Genomic DNA, 13,867 nt, shown 5'->3' on the forward strand with positions numbered 1-13,867 from the left:
AAGAAAGAAAGAAAGAAAGAAAGAAAGAAAGAAAGAAAGAAAGAAAGAAAGAAAGAAAGAAAGAAAGAAAAAAAAGAAAGAAAGAAAGAAGAAAGAAAGAAAGAAAGAAAGAAAGAAAGAAAGAAGAAAGAAAGAAAGAAAGAAAGAAAGAAAGAAAGAAAGAAAGAAAGAAAGAAAGAAAGAAAGAAAGAAAGAAAGAGGAGGAGCTAAAAAGAAAGAGAAAAGGAGGATGGAGGGAGAAAGAGAAAAGGAAGGAAGATAAAAAGAAGAGAAAGAGGGAGGAGAAAGAGAGAGAAAAAGAGGAATGGGTGGAGAGAGAGAGAGAGAGAGAGAGAGAGAGAGAGAGAGAGAGAGAAAGAGAAGGGGGAGAAAAAGAAAGAGAGAAAGAGAGAGGGAGGGAGAGAGAAAGAAAGAAAGAAAGAAAGAAAGAAAGAAAGAAAGAAAGAAAGAAAGAAAGAAAGAAAGAAAGAAAGAAAGAAAGAAAGAAAGAAAGAAAGAAAGAAAGAAAGAAAGAAAGAAAGAAAGAAAGAAAAAAGAAAGAAAGAGGGAGAGAGAGAAGGAAAAGAAAGGGAAGGAAATGAAAGATTTATAGCAGTTTTCAGTTACTGTTGGGGCATAACACACTGGGGTTGATTTACTAAAGCTGGAGAGTGCAAAATATGGTGCAGATGCGCATGGTAGCCAATCAGCTTCTAACTTCAGCTTGAAGTTTTAATAAAGCTTTAACAAAACAAAAAAATCTGGAAGCTGACAGCTGCTCTCTCCACCAGCAGATGGCGCTTGTCGCCTCCCCAGCCCTCCTTTTATTATTACTGTACTCTGGTTAGGAGAAATGAATGTGCAGGCCCCTCCCACTCAGCGCTTTAGTGCTCCTGTGGGCGGGTTAAAGGAAGCGATATTTAAAAGCAGCTAATGTAGCATGTGAGGAGTGTGTGTGTGCGAGTGTATGGGGAGGAATGGGCCGCCGGTCACGTACGGAGCAGCAGGCGAGAGTTGGATAGGAAGCCCTCCTCCTCCTCCTCCTCCTCCTCCTCCTAGAGACAGAGGCTCCTCCAGGGGACTACAAGCTGCAGAGCTGGGGCTCTCCGGACCTCACACTCTTCATCCTCAGGCAGGTAAGTCACCCTGCCATGGGACTATGTGCTGGACAGCGAAGCTGGATGTATGGGGAACTTTCCTAGGAGGAGTATGTTCTACACTGCGGGGCAGAACAAAGGATTCCTTCTTGTTCTATAGGAAGGCTCTGCACACCTACCTACTCCGGGGGTACACACCTACCTACCCATTTCTGGGGGGAGCTCACACTGCACCCCGATCTCTGATCACCTACCTACCCCAGGACTGGGGGGAGCTCACACTTCATCCCGATCTCTGAGCACCTACCTACCCCAGGACTGGGGGGAGCTCACACTTCATCCCGATCTCTGATCACCTACCTACCCCAGGACTGGGGGGAGCTCACACTTCATCCCGATCTCTGAGCACCTACCTACCCCAGGACTGGGGGGAGCTCACACTTCATCCCGATCTCTGAGCACCTACCTACCCCAGGACTGGGGGGAGCTCACACTGCACCCCGATCCCTGAGCACCTACCTACCCCAGGACTGGGGGGAGCTCACACTTCATCCCGATCTCTGAGCACCTACCTACCCCAGGACTGGGGGGAGCTCACACTGCACCCCGATCCCTGAGCACCTACCTACCCCAGGACTGGGGGGAGCTCACACTGCACCCCGATCCCTGAGCACTTACCTACCCCAGGACTGGGGGGAGCTCACACTGCACCCCGATCCCTGAGCACTTACCTACCCCAGGACTGGGGGGAGCTCACACTGCACCCCGATCTCTGAGCACCTACCTACCCCAGGACTGGGGGGAGCTCACACTGCACCCCGATCTCTGAGCACCTACCTACCCCAGGACTGGGGGGAGCTCAAACTGCACCCCGATCTGTGCACAAACTTTGTGATGGGCACACACAGATCATTGTATGGAGCTGTCACTCTGAGCCGGCTGATCGATGGCTTGTTATGTTATTGATAAGGAGGCGAGGGGTCTCAGGATCTGACAGTTCTAGGGGCTCCAGACATCTATGGGGCCTCATCATAGTCCTCCTAGCACTGTACAGTGTAATGGGGACACTGCAGTGACTGATCCGATCTACATCTATTCTCCTCCTATACTGAGAGACAACTTTCTATATGGACACCATTCTTCCCAGCACTGTACAGTGTGATCGGACATTGCAGGGACTGACTGACCTAATACTGATCTATTTCTCATAGTACCGGACAGTCTAATAACACTTCTCAGGAACTACAGAACTCACCTAATCTACATTTATATATACCAATTCTGATACAAGCAATGTAAAGAGACACTGCAGGGACTTTAGAACTGACCTGCTATAAATCTATACTCTATATTGATACTACTTTATATATGGACATTTCAGGGACTACCTGATTGACCTGCTGTTGATTAATAATAATATCTATCTATCTATCATCTATCTATCTATCTATCTATCTATCTATCTATCTATCTATCTATCTATCTATCTATCTATCTATATATATTAATATACGATTGTATTGGTATACAACTTTATATGTACACCATTGTTCTCATATCACTATACAATGTGAAGGGACATTACAAGGACTTTAGGACTGCCAAGCTATAAATCTATATTCATCATAGACCTAATACAAGTTTATATATGGATAGCAATGATCTCATAGCACTGTGCAGTCTACTAAGACATTTCTGGGACTATATGGCCACCATTGTTCTCATATCACTGTACAATGTCATTGGACATTACAAGGACCTCAGGACTGACCTGCTGTAGACCACTAGTATGAATGTAGTGATACCACTTTTTAAGTACAGTAATGTTCTCTTAGCACTGTACAGTCTATTGCCGTCTAGCTTGTCTCAACATTTTTAACACAGAGGAAGCCTTCAAATAACTTTGTGGTCTCAGGGGGCCCCAACTAATAATTACTGTATCTACAGCTTAATGATTATTAGTGTGGTGGTCAGTGAGAATAGAGCCCCAGTACATTGGTAGTCAGTCAGAGCAGAGCCCCCTTACATTGGTGGTCAGTGAGAAGAGCCTCCTTACAGAGAGCTGAAAAGATCATTGGTGTCAGTGTTTACTGCTCAGAGAGACAGAAAATTCTCAAAGAACCCCTAACAATCTCTGGAGGAACCCTAGTTGAGAAATACTGCTGTAAAAGGACTACAGGGACTACAAAGGTGAGCGGCTTTATACCCCTAGTAATCATATAGTGATACAACTTTATATAGACAGCATCGTTTTCATAGTACCGTACAGGGACTACAGAACTGACCTCTAGTACTCATATACTGATAGAACCGTACAGGGACTACAGAACTGACCTCTAGTACTCATATACTGATAGCACCGTACAGGGACTACAGAACTGACCTCTAGTACTCATATACTGATAGCACCGCACAGGGACTACAGAACTGACCTCTAGTACTCATATAATGATAACACTGTACAGGAACTACAGAACTGACCTCTAGTACTCATATAATGATAACACTGTACAGGAACTACAGAACTGACCTCTAGTACTCATATAATGATAACACTGTACAGGAACTACAGAACTGACCTCTAGTACACGTATAGTGATAGCCCTGTACAGGAACTACAGAACTGACCTTTAGTACACGTATAGTGATAGCCCTGTACAGGAACTATAGAACTGACCTCTAGTACACGTATAGTGATAGCACTGTACGGGGACTATAGATCAGACCTCTAGTACACGTATAGTGATAGCCTTGTACAGGAACTACAGAACTGACCTCTAGTACACGTATAGTGATAGCACTGTACGGGGACTATAGAACTGACCTCTAGTACACGTATAGTGATAGCCTTGTACAGGAACTACAGAACTGACCTCTAGTACATGTATAGTGATAGCACTGTACAGGAACTACAGAACTGACCTCTAGTACACGTATAGTGATAGCACTGTACGGGAACTACAGAACTGACCTCTAGTACACGTATAGTGATAGCACTATATAGGGACTACAGAACTGACCTCTAGTACACGTATAGTGATAGTACTATATAGGGACTACAGAACTGACCTCTAGTACGCGAATAGTGATAGCACTATATAGGGACTACAGAACTGACCTCTAGTACACGTATAGTGATAGCACTGTACAGGGACTACAGCACTGACCTCTAGTACACGTATAGTGATAGCACTATACAGGAACTACAGAACTGACCTCTAGTACTCATATAGTGATATGACTTTAAAAGCATATTGTTGTTCTCATAGCACTGTACAGTGTGAAGGAACATTTCAGGAACTACAAAGCTGTCCGTTTGTAGGAGGAGTGATAGTATGATCCAATGATACGTGGATAGAATAGCTGCCATAGCACTGTACAGAGTAAGGGAACATTTCATGAACTACAAAGCTGACCTGCTGTATCCATATAATGGTATACATGGTTAGAATAGTCCTCATAGCACTAATCAGTGTGAGGTTTTGGGAGTAGAATATTGAATTCTGTACATTTACTAACATTCAATGTATATGAATACATTAGGTGTGACTAAGGTTAGCTATACATTGTAGTGTTTAACCTTTGGTTTGCAAACAGGCCCATGTATAGCTTGCAATGCATATACACCATGTAGTCTATAGAACATCTATGTACATACATACCCCTCATAAATACCCCATGGGTGATGAGCTGTAGCACGGGGCTTGTTTATTCACAAACCATGGACAACAATGGGGAATTGGTAAAAAAAAAATCTCATCCAACATACACTTTTCTTTGCCTTGGTGTCCAGGGCTATCTTATAATGGATCTGTTGTATATGTAGGGGTCATTTACTAAACGTTCTTTAGACCTGCATTCTTTGTGAACTGAAACTCAGGTTATATAATGCATACACAAGGGGGAGCTTTATTTTTGGTGCAGTATATTTTATATGTAATTCAAGTAAGGGTGGCTGTTGATGGACAGTACATACTTAATCATCTTAATCAGATCCTTGCTAGGACAATGTTACATATAGTTACATAGTTAGTAAGGTTGAATAAAGACACCAGTCCATCCAGTTCAACCTGAGTGAGTGTGGGTGCGTGTCTACAGTTATCCCGATTTATTTAAGGTACCCATATAGCACTGTCAGTTTACGCAGCGCTCCACACAAAATCAGTCACTATACATGTGGATCTAGCTAGGATATACGAGATGCATGTAGAAGCAATGATCATGTATGACTGCACAGTGCTCTGAGGCCTAGCTCTCACAGGCTTTAGCTGGATTAAGACCAGTGTGTACAGTGACCTTTTACAAGGCTTTCAGTAAGGTTTGTTGGGGCCTTTAAAGTGACCTTTTAGCTCCAGCTTGAAAATGGTTAACAGAGATCTTAAAGCCAGTCTCCTGGGAAAACGTAAACCCCATCCCACATCTAAGTCTGCTGTCCATGTCCCACACCAGTGTGCAGGGGACCAGTAACCTGGAGATGTACCCATGCCAGCAGGTCCTTGCTGACCTTATCACTCCAGTCTATTGTTTGTATCCTCAGACTGCACTGCTGGACAGCCAATAGGAAGTTGCGTGCAACCGATTGCTACTTGTGTAGCTTAGACCATAGGGGGCCATGTGTTCCATTTCTTAGCGTTTAATTGCTAGTCGACCCAAGCTTCCGAGAGTTTAAAACTTTATCCACAATGTAGCTTAATCAAATTTCACACCTAATCTAATATGTTCAGGGCAATGACTGGCCCGTTTAGAGTTACACTAGGGGATAAGATGGAGAAGAGCACTTCCTGAAGTACTGACCAGTGTACACATTTCCAATCCCTGGGGCTAGTTGCAAAACAGTGGCGGCAAATTTCCAATCCCTGGGGCTAGTTGCAAAACAGTGGCTGCAAATCCTGGTGATACAATTTACATGAATTTGTCTTTCATTTGTTGTTCTGGGGAAGACGTTTCTTGTCTATGGTGAGCCCAGAGCTTGCAGAAGTGGGGTCAGTTTAATGGCTTATGGCAACATGCATTGTTTTCCTGTGTTTAGATTGCACATCAAATGCAGGTCAGCAAAATCCCATTGAGCAGTACATATGGCAGTTCAGGAGCTCCATTTAACCTGCACTGGGCAGCATTTCTTTGGATAAAAAACATCCTGTTGAGGTGTGTTTGAACTTCAGGCAAAGCCGGTCATACATAGCGTTTTCTTGTCAATACTGCATTTGACAAGAACGCCTGTTACGTGAGCCCTAAAAGCGGAGGAACTCTTCTATTAAAGGGGTTACTTACTATGTCTAAGGGGCTGAGATATGAGCTGTGGGAGAACAGCGGCTGTTAGGCCTCATATTGCCCATTATTGAAAGGCTTGTGTAGTAGATAGGGATAACTTCTGGATTACAGATTTCACTCACGTATTGAGACTGCTTTTCTCACAAGGAAATTATTTTATTTGTCATTATTCTAGTTAGAGGTCGACCGATATATCGGCCGGCCGATATATCGGCCGATATTTGGCTTTTTTTACTTAATCGGCATCGGCCGATTGTGCTGATAAAAAAAGCCGATTATAACTTCAGCGGGACTTGCAAATGACTTCTGTAATAGAAGTCAATTGCAAGCTGTTTGAAGTTTGTTTTCTCTCCTCCTCTGGGCAGCCTGCCAAGTCTGATAAGAAGATACATTTGTATCTCTTCGGGTTCTTTTTATCAATAGACTGAACTCCGTGGAGAATTTCTCAGTTTAACCATTTAAAGACTAAATCTTTTCTGACACTTGTTGCTTACAAGTAAAAATCCTGTATTTTCTGCTAGAAAATCACTTAGAACCCCCAAACATTATATATATTTTTTTTAGCAGAGACCCTAGGGAATAAAATAGCGGTTGTTGCAATATTTTATGTCACACGGTATTTGCGCAGCGGTCTTTCAAACGCAATTTTTTTTAAAAAAATACACTAATTAAAAAAAATAAAAAATAAACAGTAAAGTTAGCCCATTTTTTTTTTCGTCCAAAAGTTTTGATTACTTGTTTTTGTGTATTTAATATTTAAGATATAGTTATTTTTTTTTAATCTAAATTCTACATACAAGTAAACTGATTGGAGGTTTGTTTTGTTTAATAAATGTTTAAATGTAAAAAAATTTTCTGTATCACTTATTACTTAAGGCTGCTTTCACACTGGAGCGGGCATGCGTTGACGGTAAAACGCTGTTAGTTTTAGCGGCGCTTTACCGTCATTTTAGCGGCGCTATTCGGCTGCTAGCGGGGCGCTTATAACCCAGCTAGCGGCCGAGGAAGGGGTTAAATGCGCCCATGAAGCGCTGCTGCCAAAACGTTATGCAGGTGCTTCGGCAGCGGTGCGCATTCATTTTAATGGGCAGGAGTGGTGGAGCAGCAGTATACACCGCTCCAAAGATGCTGCTTGCAGGACTTTTTTTTTTACATCCTGCCAGCGCATCGCCTCAGTGTGAAAGCACTCGGGATATCACACTGAGACTGCAGGGGAGCCGTTTTACTGGCACTTTACAGGCGCTATTTTTATCCCTAAAAAAAATGCCCCAGTGTGAAAGGGGTCTAACTGTTAGATTTTATGAGATGAAGGGGGAAAAAAAAAGAAAAAAAAAAAAAAATCGGCCTAATATATCGGCCCAAAAAAATCGGCATCATATATCGGCCATCGGCCACCGCGATTTCTAAATATCGGCATCGGCATCGGCCAGAGAAAAACCCATATCGGTCGACCTCTAATTCTAGTCATGGAGGGACATATGTTGGATAACAACGCTCTTGGTAGATGATGCACAATGTGCAGTGTCTGACATAATGGAGGTGTCTGTCATTTGAGGGACTTCCGATGTTCCCATGGGCTCCTGTTTGAGTGTTTTAATGAACATTGCAATCTGGGGGATTCTGTTTGTCTTTGCTCAATGAATTCCCATAAGTCGTAGTAAAGAAAACAGAATTACATCATGTTATAGTGTATGCCCACATTAGTAATACACGGGTCATGTTCAGCTTTCTGTCTCATTGACTGAAAGGAATCGGCGTCCCAATTTAATTGTCGCTCCAGTGTAGCATTAGGGAGTTCTGTCTCTTGGTTGATTGGCATTTGGCAGCATTAATTAATAGTATACCACTTGCAGATTTTTGTTCCCAACTTGGGCGGGTATAATAATTTCAGTATTTGGCTGGATACAAAACAAGAAGTCAGGCAGCTCATGGATTCATGTTTATCCTTTGTTGCTTGAGGTGAAAAAAATCAATGATTTGTTGTAAATTTAATTAGGACATCACGTACCAAATATAAAATCACTGAGTTGTCGTCAGAGCTCAGGGGGTGAAATGGTGCATTTATTAAGGGGAATATTCTGCTTTGTTTCCAGTCAGTATAGTTACCAGATGAAAAAGATCTACTGGCTATCAAATATTTACATCATGTTCAGTCACCTTTCTGAGATCTATGGCCAGCTTTGTTAAAGTGACTGAACATGTTTAGATAATATTATATACCAAAAAACCTGTGCTTTGTGTAACGGTCGCTAATAAGACGATGTTTAGATAATAAACTTAGATATAGCATTGTGGTGTGTGTGGAAAGCATGGCACGAGAACAAAGAAAATCATAGAAATCCATTCATTTTTTGGGCATTGTAATGTATAATTCTACCATAGGGATGTTTATATAAAAGGAAGGATCACTTCATCATCTCATATTGGTTATTTAGTAAAATAAAGAGCTTAGGGTAGCCATACACATGAGGCGATCGTCATCTGGCCAATCAAACTGGGATACAATTGTACGTCTGTGAACACGCTGTCATCTCTGCAGACACTCCTGCTTGACCAATCACAAGAGATAAATAGAGCCATGATAAGGAGAGTTCCTAAAACAATTGCTATTGTTTCCGCAAGATAAGACAGGCGCCAGGTGTCTGCCCAGTGCATACAAGGGCATGTTCAGTCAAAATAATGGTGAATCTTATGGAAAAATAGGTATCCTTTGGCAGTCAAACAGCAATGTGGACAAAACATAACCATCAGGTTTATATGCTGTTATTATTATATCCTGTGTTGGTGCATTTATGGGCTTGTATAACCACTCGGTGAAAATAACCACAGCATGTAATTACCTCACAATACATTTCAGCAGGCCAAAGTGGACTTGGGCTGATCTCTTGCTGTGAGTTCCTCATACCACTGCTCATTGCTCTCTGGTATTATATAACAAAACCTTGTAACAGTGGCATCTGCAGTTTTAGTGATAGTTTTCCACCATTTTAAGGCTTCATGTACAGTAGTCTACTCTGGCAGCTCCTAAATGTCTGGTGTTTTTTTTTTGCCAAAGCTGCTAAACTCAACTCCATAAAAGCCTTTGTACCAATGTACACATGGGCTTTTAGCAGAGTTTAGGAGCTGCCGTGTTTAGGTGAGCTTCAACTTCCCTCTCCTGAATGCGGAAGAATCGCGTTCAGGATAGGAACATTTTGACCAATGGCAGTGGGAAAACGCAAAGCGTTTTGCATTTTCCCATGGCTGTGGTAAATGTAGGTCAGTGTACATGAAGCCTTAAAAGGATTCGTCTTCAGTACTTGAAGAGCTAGGGCAGTAGCGCATTCACTTTTTTTCATCTGGTCCCTTGATTAGTAAAACATCTGTTGCTTTAGGCCTCTGGCACACTGACACCTAAAAATCACACATTCTTAGGCATTCAGACATTTTTTTTTTTACTGATCTAAATGCACCCTATTGCTTTTAATGGGCTTGTACACATAGGAGCATAAACTTGCTCTGCATACAAATCAGTTAAATAACAAGAAATGCAAAAATCTGCATTGCTGGTCAGTATTTTTTTTCTGCATATGCCCATATATATGCACATATGCACATATGCCACACTTTCTTGATAAAGCGTTTTTTTCTGCTAAGAATGTCTGATGTTCATACAGCACTACAGTGTGCAAGTACCCTTAAAGTTGACCTCCTGGACCGTGGCTGCTGCTGCTAAGGGCCTTCAAAAAGCCCTGAAGGCTAAGATTGCCATTTACATAACAAAAAAAATAAAAGGTCACTGCCCCCACCGTTCGCCTTTTAATTAAACTGACCCCTGCAGACAAGGGGCCCCAGTAGTTTAAAATGCACTCCGTCATTTGTAAAAGATATTGTTATGCAAAAGCCATACCAGTAGGCCTTTTCTGTCATCCATGAAGCCTGGCGGAAGTACTACCAATGTTTACAATCCCAAGTCCTTACTTATTTCCAGGAGATAGCAGTTGTCATGCGCTCGCCCCCAGCATTGCAAGATCAAGCGATCTTCCTGATTCTAAAGCCATGTAGTGCGCTCTCTCATTCCCTGTCCCAGCAAGGCCAAGCTAAGTGCTGTTGGGATAAGGGGAGAGTGCACTGTGCATGCACGGCTTTTGAATCCGTATTTGCGCTCAGGTCTGTGTTGCTGGGGGGCAAGCTTCCAATGTCTGCCGTGTCCTGGAAATAAGTTAGGACGTAGGACTGTAAACATTAGGGGCTTCACGGATGACAGAAAAGGCCTAAAAATGAGAAAAAATATTTTTACAGATGCACTGTGCTCCCCTTGTCTGCAATGGCCAGTTAATATAAAAGGTGAACTTAGCCTTGGAGGCTTAGTGATCTGCCTCACAGATGGGAAAGAGAAAATGGACATGTGAATGTGTCAGACTGGGTGTGTGTCAGAGCGCAAGATAGTGAGTGAGACAGGGTGTGTACACATGTGACATTAGACAGCCTTTTAGTCAGCCTGTGCCTGACTGTTTCGCTAGACCTGTTTGCAATATACTGTGTGCTTTTTTTTTTTTTTTTTTCTTCAAGTCTTCTGCTAATGTAAATAAAAGGTAAGACGTGTGCAAAGATCTGATGTTGTTATGTGCAAGTATCTGTGGCTTTGGATACTGAGAGGCGAACCACCCTAAGGTGCAATGTACATTCCTTTGTGGTCGATGTCTGTTAAGTGTGGGCAACTGATGTATCCACTCAACATTCTTTTGATTCATAGGTACATTTAGCAAAGAGAATTCTAAATATTTCTGTTAGGACTTCTGAATTTGCATTTTTATCCTATGTTGCTTTTTTTGAATTTTTACCCCATGCTGTCTTATGGTCGTAAGAATGGCTGCTAAATGTTTGTGATTCCACACATTATTATATGCTGAACAGTGTTATGTTATCACAACCAACAATTCAATGTTTATCTGCATTCTTTTTTTGTGTAGGTTAGACTGGAAACTTTGGTCATCAACATGGAGGATGCTTTACAAGTAATGGAAGTGGGACCTGTGGGTGACTGTGCATTAAAGGGATCGGAAGTGTCAAGCCGGGAGTTTTCTAGGCACACTGATAAAATTCCTTTGGTGAAACCTTGTTTTAAAAAGAAGCCAGCCCAGAAAATATTAGATGCAGAAACCCTACATGCTTTGCAACCACTCTTCACTAGTTTTCTAGGGTCTGGTACTCTTAATGGGTTATTTGTGTCCAATGATCAGGCTGGGACTGCTAGTAACCTATGTGTACCCCTTGTGAAAAAAGCACTAGGCTCTCAAAGTACTGCACTGATATCTGGGAGTTCAAGTCTTAGGCCAGTAACAGATCACCCTACATCTGTGCATACCACACAAGAGCTGGAGGAAGAGCAGACACCTGTAATAGAGAGCACAGAACCCTCCTTTCCTTCAGAAAGCACTAGTGGAACTGTTCCTAACACTGCCAATGGCTCTTTCCAGGATCCTCTTTTACAAACAAATTCTAGCGATCCCACCAACCCAGTCTGCCTGGACAAGATGATAGAAAGTTATTCATCTGGGTTATTCCAGGACACAAGTCTTCTGGACCAATACAATGTTAGCCAAAATAATAATTCAAACGCTGGGATATTTGAGGACAAAACAGAGGAAGCATCTCTACTTCTTGTGTTTGAACTTTTGAATCAGCTTCAATACCATGTCCACCAGAAGGATGGGATTGACATTTGTGTGGAATTCCTACAAGGGTTATGTTTTTATGGTAAAGATTGCCAAAAACATCATACAGTGTTGCCGTATCATTGGCAAGTTAGGAAACGTAGCACTGGCCTTTGGCAAAGCATAAATGACGATTCCCAGGAGCATCTGGAAAGACTGTACTGTAGCCCGGATAGTGACAGAATCAAACTGCGATATCGGTAAGTATTTAAAATGGAAGTCTTTTGGTTAATCATGTTAATAGTAGTGTACTATTTTGTAATAGGTCTTTGAGGTTGAGCTTTTATTGACCTGCATGATATGACTTTGTTCATATTTTATTTGTGACATTTCGTCAACCCAGCTCCATATATGGTAGAAACAGCTCAAAATAAAATGATGAGAATGTCAGTTGTGCTAGCTCCTCAGGGCTACTCTAACCTTTTTTATTTTTTCTACATGTCCTGCTATACATAACTTAGATGTAGCTTTTGTTAACAGTTTAACATAATGGTAACTTTAACACTAGTGTAATCTTTTATGTTTCTAGATAATTATTAGTATAGTGTTGGTCCAAAAATTGTAATTCTTTGATACTACCTATATTGCATTTTATTATATGATGTTGTTGAAAGACTTCTGGTTGGTGCTAGTGTCTTTTGCATACAGTTTTATTTTTGTCAGTTGACCTAGTATGTGTATATTTCCTTTTTCAGCCTATGAGTGAGTCTTGTGGTACACTCTTCTGCCAGGTGGGACCACCAGTTTAAAATAACATGATACCATTGTTGGTTGTGTATACTTCATGTGCGTGTCTTTCTTTTATTATTGCAAAACTGTTGGAACTAGTTGAATGTCTGGATTACTATCACTCATGTTTTCTGTAAAGGTTCTCTGTTTCCCAATACATTTTTGTAGCTTATTCCTAGATTTTTTAGCCTTTTTTTCAGTCACAGTATCCTTTAAAAGTATCCAAAATCTTGGGACACCACAGTCCAAATTATGAAAAAAACATAAATGTTACTTACTATCAATGGGAAAACCTGAGCCTGGGATTAACGCACCACCCCCTTGATGAAATTTACTTTAATCAGAAGCCTCCCTTTATCAGAGGTCCCCCCTTCACATCAGAGCCCCGCTTCAAATCAGAGTTCATCCTTATCATTAGAGTACACCCATCACATAAAAGACCCACTCATTACATCAAAGGTCCCCCGTCACATCAGAGCCCCCCCATTACATCAGATCCCCCCCTCCCTCCATTACAGAATCCTCTCATCACATCATAAGCCCTATCAGAGTACCCTAATTACATCAGAATCCCCTCCTCAGATATGAGCCCCCATCAGAGTCCTCTGTTCCCATCAGAAGCCTTACATCTTATGGCTCCAGCAGCCATGGCAGAGGGTGGAGCAGATCTGGATGGAAGTGCACTTCTGTCTTCTTCTGAATGCTTGCAGTAGACTCTTCATGCTGATCCAGGGCAAGCTACATCCCATGTTTAAGGCAACCAAGAGTGCCTGGCACCCTAGTTGAGAATGAGAGGTAAGGGGAGCATAATAGCGACCCCTACCCCTGGGACTGACCCAAATTTGCTGTTAAACAGTTAAATTAATTTAATTGGATACTTACCTGTCATGTGATTTTTAAATCCTCTGGAATGTTCCGCAGTTAGTCAGGTGACCCAGAGTACCTAAAAGAAGAAGTTAGCCTTTAGAGAGGCAGTGATAGTAGAAGAAGATGCATCCCTCCCATTGTCACAGTCCTTTATGGAGTGGTCTTGTCCCTTCTGCTGAAGGGGACAGTTTGTTTTATTTGTTAACTGATTGATGGTTTGAGCTGTAA

General features: G+C 41.9%; 1 protein-coding gene across 1 annotated transcript in view; it reads left to right on the top strand.

Annotated features, from left to right (window-relative positions):
- Positions 1-888: 888 nt before the first annotated feature.
- The window catches only part of TIPARP (TCDD inducible poly(ADP-ribose) polymerase), a 53,505-nt gene continuing 40,526 nt past the window's right edge, over positions 889-13,867 (top strand). The window contains exons 1-2 of the mRNA XM_073626079.1: positions 889-1,115; positions 11,300-12,243. Of these exons, the coding sequence (XP_073482180.1) occupies positions 11,327-12,243 (917 nt within the window). The 5' untranslated portion in view covers positions 889-1,115; positions 11,300-11,326. The remainder of the gene's footprint in view (positions 1,116-11,299; positions 12,244-13,867) is intronic.

The sequence above is a fragment of the Aquarana catesbeiana genome, linkage group LG04 (assembly GCF_042186555.1).
Source record: "Aquarana catesbeiana isolate 2022-GZ linkage group LG04, ASM4218655v1, whole genome shotgun sequence".
NCBI classification, from domain to species: domain Eukaryota; kingdom Metazoa; phylum Chordata; class Amphibia; order Anura; family Ranidae; genus Aquarana; species Aquarana catesbeiana.